The following is an 11,420-nucleotide window of genomic DNA, read 5'->3' on the forward strand; positions in this document are numbered from 1 at the left end:
GGGGCGCGAGCCCTGGCCTGCGCGCGGAGGGAGGGGCCTTGGAAACGAAGCGACGGGGCATAGGCGTTCCCGATCTGACCGAAAGCAGCTCCGCGGCCTCGTTCCGCGCCCACCCGGCCGCAGCCCCGCGCTCCCTAGCCTCGAGCCCGCTCTGAGCTCCCCCTAGCAATCAGCCTTTCACTTGTGCGTCTGATGGGGAAAAAGATACCGGCATCCTTGTCCTGCTGCGCATCGCCTCTGCCTGGAACAGGGTTTCTGCTGCTTTTTGCTCCTTGAAAACACGCTTTAATGAATTTAAAAATGGGAGGAGGGGGGAACAGGACCGCATCATAAGATGGAAGGTAGAATGAGAATTGTTGAAAGCTCATAAATTTTTTCACTTTTGTGCTTGATTCACCTGTAGTTACAAGCCACCTAACTTCTTGGTTATCTGCTTCATTACGAAAATAAAGAAAAAAAAACGTACTACTTTCTTTTTAAGTATGGGTTACTGGTTATCGCTTTGCTCCCTGCTGTGATTCATTTGACTTTGGTGTAGCAAGACAGTAAAAGTGGGGATTTTCTACTGCAAGGACTTTCCACCCTGGAGAAGTTAAACCACCCATTGACAAACCAATTCTCTTTAGAGAACAGAATTTTTTTTTTCTAAAATATAGCCCAAAAAGCTGTTGAGATACAAGAAACAGAAACCTAAGAAACTGTACGATTATATGTAGTCACAGCACGTATTAATATTAAATGCCTTGCTAGGAGATACTGTCCGAAAGGCTGCGTGTATTGTTCTGAAAATAAACACGCGGCTAGTACAGGATCTAAAAGAAAAAAAATATTTCCTAAATTCAAAATTCTGAAGAAATAAAAAAAACAGAACGTTTACAACTGGTTTTATGTAACGTGGATGGTACACAGAAGGACAGAACCAGATCTAACCAGTACTATCAACATCCACCTTCATCCTGTGCTACTGCACATAGAAAATAAATCCTTAATCAGTTGTCTAGTTCAGTCACCAAATACCTTGGAGGCACTTTGAACTTCTCTCCATCATCTATAGCCAGTTAACAGCCAAGCCTGTCTATTCTGTGTTTGCCATATTTCCTAAATTTTCGTTATATCTCACTCGTACCATGCAAGCACCTTCTAACTGCCCCCCTGGCCTCCAGTTTTTCCCTTCATCGATCTGTTCTTCACACTCCCACCAGAGTTAGTTTTCCAAAGCAAAAGTGACCTCAGGTTAGTCACCTGCTCAAAAACATCTAAAAACTTTCCAGTGTTCAGAGCCCCCTCCTCAATCTGTCTCCAAGTTGTTTATGGTCTTGTGCCCTAGCAATCCCTCTTCCCTAATATACCCACTATGCCCCGAGGGGAATGGGAGCAAATAATCTATGGTCTGGTTGAGAAAAGGCTTGCACCGTAAAAAGTTAAGAGACAAACCAATGCAAGAATATATGAATAACAGTGCAACATGATATGAAAGATGCCACGGGCAGCACGGAATTATCAAGCCAGTGGGACAAGAGGTGCAGGCTCATGGAGGAGGTGGGCAATACTAATGCCTTGTGTAATCGAAGGGGAAAACAGACTTTTCGGGCCGAACATGGCTGCTCTCATGCTTTCTGTTAGTTCACTGCTGTTTTCCAAGCCCGTTATGTAATCTTGCTGAAGCACTCTTATGTAACCCTCTGGCGTCAAGCCAACTTTGTCCTTAACCACTATAAAACCTCTTCTGCCACTACCTCCACCCCCACTGCTGGGTGCAGAGATCTGCCCTGGTCCCCCTGCTGCCAAGGGCCACTACCTTGGTATGTACAGCTCCCTGATAATAAAAACTCCTTTGCCACCACACTGGAGTTGCCTGCCTCTTTCTTTGGTCTCTCAGCACCCTCTGATTTTGGAGGCAAATTTCATGTTATAGGTCCATGCCTGAACAATTGACAAGCCAGCCAGAAGACCAAAGAAATGGCAAGTGTGAGTGAGGCATCCATGGGGGAAATCCTGGGTTGGCCAGCGACCTCCACATAGGGAGATCTGGCCTGTATGCTTGATGCATGCATCCCACTTTGTAAGTATGGGGACACCCCAAAAATGCCAGGCTGCATAGCACAGTTGTGGGAAGACACCCAATGCAAAGCAAGAGTTAAATAGCAGGAAAAAATAAAAATAAAACCCTCTCTGGAAATTCTCTGATAACCACCCCCGCCAAGATAACTGAGCAGCAACATAGTCGCAGCGGCAATAGTAAGGGGAAAGCTAAGAGAAGGCCCCGCCTCCAGGTTACCAGGCAGCTCGGTTAGACCCACGCTTACGCTTAGTATGGTGGAGGCGTGGCTCTACAAAAGACTGAGAGCTCTGCCAACTTTACCCAGAGCCTCTGACTTTCAAAAATAATTAAGACTGAGGACTAAGCTGAGGTCCCTCTGTTGCCAGGAAGGGAAGTGCCAAAGGCAAGGATTAGGGCAGTGTTGATGAGAGGTGGCTGGGATGTAAAAAGGTGAAATCCGTGGGAGAGTGGATCCAGGGGTGAAGAGGATGTGGAAGTGACAGTGGAGGAGGAGTCTGGCAGTGCAGGGGTCCCCCCCACACACACGTGGCCGCTCCTGACTCACAAGATGAAAGCTACCCCGAACCCACGACAGGGGACAGTGTCTCTTTAAATGGAACCAAGACTGAGAAACCGTCCAAGGGCCCTTTGAAAGTGACACGAAGGCAGATGTAGATGAAGTTAGCAGCTGCCAGAAAGGCAGTGCATCAGATAAGGACTTGGTTTTGGTTAGTCTTCGGAAGGATCTGAAGCCTGAGCAACAGTATCATCCTCTGGGTCCTATTGCCCTTCTCGAGGAAGTGTCCCTTACCGCTGGGTGCACCCCGCCCATCCCTAGGGACTAGGGGTGGGGCCGAGGTCACCAGCAGGTCAGGGCCTGGCAGGGGGACCAGAGGCCCAATGCAGAGGTCGCAGTACATTGGTCAAGAACAAACAAGCAGCTGGTGCTAGTTCTGGTTGATTGGGGGGGCAAGTGCACCCTTGTCTTTGGAAACCCTGCGCGGTTTCAAAGACCCCCTTCCCTGCCCTGCAATTGATGGGTACAGCAGAAGTCCATCCGCATAAGCCATGTGTTTCTGACCCCGCAAGTGGGATGCTCTCCCGCTAAACCGTATCAAGTCTATATTTGCCCAATACCGGAATGCATTCTAGGGGTGGATGCCTCAAGGAACTGACTTTGACCACTTCTGTGGGAGAATTCCAACTGCGAGGGAGGGTGGTAAACAGACAGCCCTGAGGGGGAGTGCGGCATGGGAACCATGACCCTGCCCCCACCGGAAGGGCGGTAGACATCAAGCAATATAAGTTGTCCAGAGGACATAAGGAAATTAGCGAAACCATTTTAGAATGAAAAAGAGTAGATACCCTCCGGGAAGCCCACAGTGCTTTTACTAGCCCTGCGTGGCCTGTGAAGAAACCAGATGGGTCCTGGTATATGACTGTGGACCACAGAGAGCTTAACAAGGAGGTCCAAGCATAACTTCCTTGTTAGAAACCCTTAGTAGAGATCTGGGTACGCATCATGCTATGTTAGATCTGGCCAATGCGTTCTTCAGCATCCCTCTAGCCCAGTCCGCCCAGGACCAGCTTGCCTTCACGTGGGAGGGGCAGCAATGGACATTGCAAATGTTTGCCACCGTATAGTGGCTACAGATCTGATTCTTTTCCCCTTCCCCAACTGCTGAGGATGTCTGTTACTGGAGTGTCTAGACGCCCTCATTATCCACCAACAAGGGAGAGGATAGGACCTGAATCCCCACAAGGCACAAGGCACAAGGCACGGGAGCTGGGAGCATTGGTAAAATTCCTGGGGGTTTTCTGGTCAGGTAAGGCCCGTGTGTTGCCTGAAGCCATACACAAATGCTGTAGCTGAGGTATGCCACCACTGTGGACAGCGGTGGCTGTGCAAGCTTCCAGATACTATCTGGTTTGAAACCAGCTCAGGGCAAAACAGTCAATAGGCTGAATTAAGTGCTGCATGGATGTTTATGTTTATGCTTTTGAAAGAATAACTCGTGTGCATTTCTATGCATCTTTGCATTTTATTATTAGTGCGTCAGATATACCTTATGAGCTATAATGTTATTATTATGCCAAGGCATACATTTTCATGTAAACTTCACAAAAGATTTGTGAGATAAGTAATGAAGGTATTAGTATTGTCCCCATTTTATAGGAAAATTACACTCAGGGATGTTAAGTGACTTACCCAAAATCACAAAGCAGGCATTAATTTCCTCTGCATCCCTGAACATTGCCAGTAAACCAAAACCAAACCCACTGCCATCAAGTCGATTCTGACTCATAGTAACCCTATAGGACAGAGTAGAACAGCCCCATAGGGTTTCCAAGGAGCACCTGGTGGATTTGAACTGCCAGCCTTTTGGTTAGCAGCCGCACTACACCACCGGGGTTTCCGAGCATTGCCACTAGGTAGTAATGATTCTCAGAGACCTTTAAAAGGTTAACGGCGGGATAGAAAATCTGAGGGTGGAAAACCTGACTCAAAATTGTTAGTATAAATAATATTTACTGTATAGTATAAAAAGCCTTTTTTTTAAATTTTTATTTTTTATAGACTTTATATCTTAGAGCAGTGTTAGATTTACAGAAAAATTGCATAGAAATTACAGTTCCCGCACACTGTCTCTCCCCTGTGCACACAATTTCTTCTATTATTAACATCTTGTATTAGTGTGGTACATTTGTTACAACTGGTGAACCAATGTTGATACTTTACTATTAACTTAAGTCCATAGTTTACAGTGGAGCCCTGGTGGCATAGTGGTTAAGTGCTTGGCTGCTAACCAAAAGGTTGGCAGTTCAAATCCACCAGTTGCTCCTTGGAAACCCTATGGGGCAGTTCTACTCTGCCCTATAAGGTTGCTACAAGTCAGGACTGACTTGACAGCAGGAAAAAAATAAGTTTACACTAAGTTTCACTCTTTGTGTTGTACAGCCCTGTGGGTTTCGACAAATGCATAGTCATGTGTCTACCATTACAGTATCATACAGAATAGTTTCACCATCCTAAACATGTCCTGTGCTCTGGCTGTTCATCCCTCTCCTCCTCCCCCTGAACTCCTGGAAACCACTACTCTTTTTACTGTTACAGTGTTGCTGTTCCAAACTGTCAGATAGTTGGATTCGTATGGTATGTAGCCTCTTCAGACTGGCTTTTTTCACTTAACGGTGTACACTTAAGGTTCTTCCGTATCTTTTCATGGCTTGATAGCGATTATTGCTGAATAATACCCCAGTGCATGGATGTACCACAATTTATCCATTCACACACTGAAACACATCTTGGTTGCTTCTAATTTTGGGCAAGTAGTAATAAAGCTGCTATAAATATCTGGGTGCAGATTTTTGTATAGACATTAACTTTCATCTCATTTGGGTAAATATCTAGGAGCATGATTGCTAGACCATATGGAAAGCTCATGTTTTTAGCCTTATAATAAACTATGGCTATACCATTTTTGCAGTCCCACCAGTAATGAAAGAGAGTCTCTGTTGCTCCACAGTCTCACCAGCATTTGGCATTGTAAATACTTTGGATTGTAGCCATTCTAATAAATGTACAGATGCATTGGTGTTCAATGGTATAATTCTCATCTTCCGTGCTGGAGACCCAGGTTCACTTCCTGGCCAATGCACCTAATGCACAGCCACCACCCATTTGTCCGTCGAGGCTTGCATGTTGCTGTGATGCTGACAGGTTTCAGTGGACCTTCCAGATTAAGGCCGGCTAGGAAGAAAGGCCTGGCAATCTACTTCCAAAAATTAGCCAGCGAAAACCCTATGGGTCACAACAATCCCATCCTCAATCAATCATGGGGGTGGCACAGGACTGGCCAGTGTTTTGTTCCATTGTGCATGGGATTGCCATGAGTCAATAGGTAGTGGTATCTCATTGTTTTAATTTGCAATTAATTTCCTAATGATATATGACGTCAAGCATCTTTTCATACACTTATTTTCCATCTGTATATCTTCTTTGGCTAGGTATCTGTTCAGATCTTTTGCCCATTTTTAAATTGGGTTGTTTGTTTTCTTACTGTTGTGTTTTAAGAGTTTCTTTGTGTATTTTGAATACAAGTTCATCATCAGATGTGCATTTTGCAGCTTTTTTTCCTCCCAACCTGTAGCTTCTCTTTTCATTCTCTGAACAGTGTCTTTCACAGAGTGGAAGTTTTCAATTTTAATGAAGCCCGATTTATCAATTTTTCTTTCATGGATTGTGCTTTTGGTGTTGTATCTAAAAAGTTACTGCCAAACCCAATGTCACCTAGATTTTCTCCTATGTTACATTCTAGAAGTTATATAGCTTTGCATTTTACATTTAGGTGTATGATATATTTTGAGTTAATTTTTGTGAAAGATATAAGGTCTGTGTTTAGACTCTTTTTTTTGCATGCAGATACCCAGCTGTTCCAGCACCAATTGTTGAAAATAATATCCTTTCTCCATTGATTGCTATTGCACCTTTGTCAAAGATGAGTTGATTATATTTGTGTGGGTCTATTTCTGGTCTGTCTGTTCTATCCCATTGATATATTCGTCTACTGTTCTGCCAATACCACACTGTCTTGATCACTGTAGCTTTATAGTAAGGCTTAAAGTCAAGTAGTGTCAGTTCTCCCACTTTGTTCTTCTTCAGTATTGTGTCGACTATTCTGAGTCTTTTGCCTTTCCATATAAACTTTAGAATCAGTATGTTGATAGCCAAAAAATAACCTGCTGGGATTTGGTTTGGGATTGCATTGAATCTATAGACGAAGTTGGGAAGAACTGACATCTTATTATTGAGTCTTCCTAAACATGAACATGGACTGTCCCTCAGCTGATTTCTATCTTCTTTGACTTCTTTAGTCAGCATTGTTTCATTTTCCTCACAAAGATCTTATACATATTTTGTTAGCTGTATCCCTATTTTATTTTGGGGGGTGCTAAATGTAAATGAGGAGCCCTGGTGGTACAATGGTTAAGCATTCGGCTGCTAATTGAAAGTTCAAACCCACCTAGCAGAGAAAGACCTGGTGATCTGCTTCTGTAAAGATTACAACCAAGAAAACCCTGTTGGGCAGTTCTACTATGTCACATGGAGTCACTATGAGTTGGAATCGACTTGAGGGCATCCACAACAACAATGTAAATGGTGCGGTTTTTAATTTCAAATGCCAGTCGTTCATTGCTGGTATGTAGGAAAGACACTGACTTTTGTTTATTCACTTTGTATCCTGCAACCTTGCTATAATTGCTTATTAATCCCAGGAAGTTTTTTTGTCATTTCTTTGGGATTGTCTACATAGGCAATCATGTAAGCTGCAAACAAAGGCAGTTTAATTTTTTCCTTCCCAATCTGTATGCCTTTCACTTCCTGTTCTTGTCATACTCCATTAGTTAGGACTTGCCAGTATAATTTTGAATAGGGGTGGTGAGAAGCAACATCTTTGTCTTTTTCCCAACCTTAGGAGGAAAGCGTGTAGTGTCTCACCAAAAGCCTTTACATTTTAATATTTTCCATTTTCAGAATGTTTTGAGAGACTGGTTATTTTGTGCATACAGTAATGCCCCAAATCTTTCATACTTTTTGAAGAAATTAGAAATTTACAGCCCCAACTTAAAACAAAGTATAGATAATGTTCTAAAACACCATTAGCACCCTAATGTACAACACTATACAAGAAGGAATTTGGATACAAAGGTTAACCGAGAAAACGAATGTTCTAGCATGTCTAGTTCTTACATTCATTCTGGCTTGACAACAATGAGAAGGACAACAAAACCATTACAAACCTAAACTGCACTGAGGGATTGACCAATACAAACTGAGGAGTAAAACATTATTTCTGTTCCAAACAAAAGTCAAAATTAGGGACACTTTTAAAAAATTAACAACTCTTGCTTTAAAAAAAATTCTAACTTCACACTACCCCACACTCGCACTCAATTCCCCAACACTTGAGTTTGTAGAGAAAAGCAAAACGGAGTCAGAAAATAAGAACATGTGGGAGAAAGCCAGAGGATAATCTGTGGTGCCAGGACAGTATAAAGGTAGGCAGTTTAACTGGGAAAAAAGCATGAACATGGATGGCAGACTGTTGGAGCCAGAGGGAAGATTCAAGGGCATCTGGTTAGCCCACCTTCCTCATCTGATGGAGGGAAACATGAGACACTGTGTCCCAGAGAGAATTAAGGGACTTGCCTAAAGTCTCCCAAAGAGTTAATGACTGCCGCAGCTAAAACCCACGTGTCTGGATTCCCTGGTTAGTGTTCTTGCCAATACTCCATACTCTAGAAGTGTTGAATGAGATGGGCAAGTCAGAACACCAGCATTTTAATGGTTACACACTTTCTTCTTGCTTTCTTTGATATCCAACCCTTTATGTACAGAGAGAGAGAGAGCACTTTAAAATGCTGAGTCTCCTTCTACTTCTGAGAGCACCTCTGTCCTCGACGGTGTGTGATCTATTTATGCCTTCTTTACAGAATTGTTTTCTAGCTCTATTACCGGATGTTCCCAACCGTGAGCTCTGAACCACCACGGTCTTCCTCTGAGAAGATGTGCCTGTTCCAGGCACATGGCCTGACCCTACTGAATCATCCTCACAGGTACTAGGTGGCTCAGGCCTCTGAGCAAAGTAAAACATAAGGCTTAATGTGGTCACAGGGACCAGCCATGTCCCAGAAGACAGTACATCTCTGCTGTTTTCAAAAAATCTTAGACAGGAAACGCTTTGAAGTGTTGCCGAAGAAGGTGCATTATTAATAAAAACAAAGCAAATCTGTTTTGCTTGACCTGGCGGAGAAATATTTTTAAAGGAGTCCATGTGTGAATCAGCTCTTCCTGGGTCAAGGGAACCTGTGTAATAACAGCAACACCTATCAGTGAGTAAGCACTTCTTGTGCGCCAGGCACAGTCATGCACATCTTTTTAACACAACATCCCTGTATGGTAGGTATTACTACCCTCATTTTACAACTTGGGCTTAGAAAGATTAATTAACTTGCCCATAGTCCCATAGCCACAAAGTTGCACAATAGATCTGAACCCAGGATAGATTCACTCCCAAGTCTCTGTTTCTTCATCCCTACTTGACCTCTGAAACTCAGTTTTTCATCTATAAAATAGGGATAATCAGACGTTGAGGGTTTCTGTGACAATTCTAGATACTCTATGAAAACCACGTAGAGCAGGGCCTGTGTGTGTATATCCTAGACACAAAATGTACATGCCCTATCCAGAAATCACCATTGCATGACTTCAATTTAATTTGTTGAGCATTATCTGGAGAAGTAACTGATTTGCAAGGCAGTACCTTAAGCAGAAAGATCATACATCCAAACACTGAACAAAACTCAGGTCTCTTTCAGCCTGAGCACTACCTGGAAGCAGCTCTCTCAAAGAATGAGCACAGGTTAGTTTTCAAAAGGAAAGAAAAGAGTCAGTGGGCACAGCCTAGAAAGGCCAGATTGTTCAGGGTCCCTCCAAACCATGATTTCAATAGCCCAAATGTATTCAGGAGTATATTTTCCTACTTAAAAATCAGAACACATGCCTTTAGAAGTGTGTTGTGATTTTTTTATCAAGGTACTACACATAAACAATAAAGTGCCCTAGTCTTTTTCTTAATTGTTGTAAAAATACATATAACACAACACTTGGCAATTCAACATTTTTCGGGTGTACAGTTCAGTGACATCAATTACATTACTCATGTGGTGCAACCGTCACCCATAATCGTTGCCAAATTTCCCACCACCTTAAACACTCACTGCTTCCTAAATAATGGCTCCCCCTACAGTATCTTAATCTTAAATGTACGCTAGATGATTTTTGTACATATGGATGCATTCCTGTAAACCCACCTAGATTAAGATATGAAACATTTTCAGCTCCCCATAAGGCTCCCCCACACGTAGAAGGAATTTACAGTCAACAAAGAAACAACAGCTAAAATCAGAGCTGAAAACTGAAAGCTAGCAAGGAGCTTGGCAAGCCGGGCAATAGAGAGGCTGGATTCGGAGGAGGGTGTTAGGTAAGACAGACACACCTGAATTTTGCCTTCTCCCTTCTAACAGTAGGTGTCGAGTGCTTCTGTACGTTCACATTTATTATATCCCTCGATGCTCACAACGACTCTGATGTAGCCAAGACTTAACCCTCCTTTGCACGTGAGGAAACAAAACTGTTTTGAGTGTTGGAAGAGAACACCCTCAGCCAAAACAAGAAAGAACTGGCTCCCTTGAACTTGCTCAGCAGATCCAGCCACGTGGCACAGGGAAAGGTGAGGACGTGGCGTCAGGTTACCTGGCAGCGCCGTGCCCCCCCGGGCTCATTGGCTGGCGCTGCGGACCGCGGGTATAAAGCTCAGGCCGGCTGTCGTACCCGTCGCGCGCCCTTTGAACTTCCCAGAGGCTGCACGCCTCTCCCTGTGGGAGAGAGAGGTAGAAAGGGGCAGAGACCGACCGATCGGACGCCGAACTTCAGGTACATTCGGAGGGCCCAGTCGGCTTGTTTAACTTCCCAGGTGTCTCGTCTGAGGCTTTTGCGCCTAAACGAGGACAGCAAACGGCAGTTTACTGGGAGAGATGATATTTTAAATCTCGCTGAGGGCTAGAGTGCAACAGTCCAAGGATTCAGTGAAGGACTGCACAACGCAAAGTGTCTCCTGACTCGGTAGACAGAGCGACCAAGGTTAGCCGCCAACATTTGAAGAATCCCTGCCTTAAGCCAGCGAGGGCAGATCGAGGTGAAAGGAACAAGCCTCCAAGTGTACATGACAACGGAGTGGAGACAGGACGGGACAAGAACGATTGCTTTTAAATCACTGAAAAATAGTGAGCAATAGGGACGAACAGTGCAGTCGGCCTCGCCCCGGGAAAAGCAGGAGGAAATACTTCTAAAGGAGAAAAAGGGACAGGAATTGTTGCGCCCCGCGGGGCTCACTCTGACGATAGGTGTGCGCTTAGCGTTGCAGCCCAACCAGCTCCAGCTGAGGGTCGCCCCTGCCCCGCTTCTGGCGCCTCATGTGGTGTCTGGAGCAGCTCTGCCTGGGACCCGAGCGCCTCCTGCGGCGTGGGGACTGGCTTCTCCGGGGACGGGCCCGTCGATCCACCGCCGCCCGGCCCACTGCGTTTGCCAACGTGCTCACCCCGGACCGCATCCCCGAATTCTGCATCCCACCGCGACTCGCGCCTAGTCCGGGCCCAGCTGCGCTCCGAAACTCCTGGGGCGAAGAGTGGGGGACAGATGAGGGCGCCGGCCGCACCGACTGGGACCCGCGCTCGCAGGCCGCGCTCTCGCTGCCGCACCTGCCCCGCGCGCGCACCGCCTATGGCTTCTGCGCGCTGCTCGAGAGCCCGCACACCC

General features: G+C 45.1%; 1 protein-coding gene across 1 annotated transcript in view; it reads left to right on the forward strand.

Moving 5' to 3' along the window:
• Window positions 1-6,268: 6,268 nt before the first annotated feature.
• The window catches only part of C2CD4A (C2 calcium dependent domain containing 4A), a 6,598-nt gene continuing 1,446 nt past the window's right edge, over window positions 6,269-11,420 (forward strand). The window contains exon 1 of the mRNA XM_004374787.2: window positions 6,269-11,419. Coding sequence (XP_004374844.1) covers window positions 11,078-11,419 — 342 coding nt within the window. The 5' untranslated portion in view covers window positions 6,269-11,077. The remainder of the gene's footprint in view (window position 11,420) is intronic.

Source organism: Trichechus manatus, unplaced genomic scaffold (assembly GCF_000243295.1).
Source record: "Trichechus manatus latirostris isolate Lorelei unplaced genomic scaffold, TriManLat1.0 scaffold00030, whole genome shotgun sequence".
Classification (NCBI taxonomy): domain Eukaryota; kingdom Metazoa; phylum Chordata; class Mammalia; order Sirenia; family Trichechidae; genus Trichechus; species Trichechus manatus.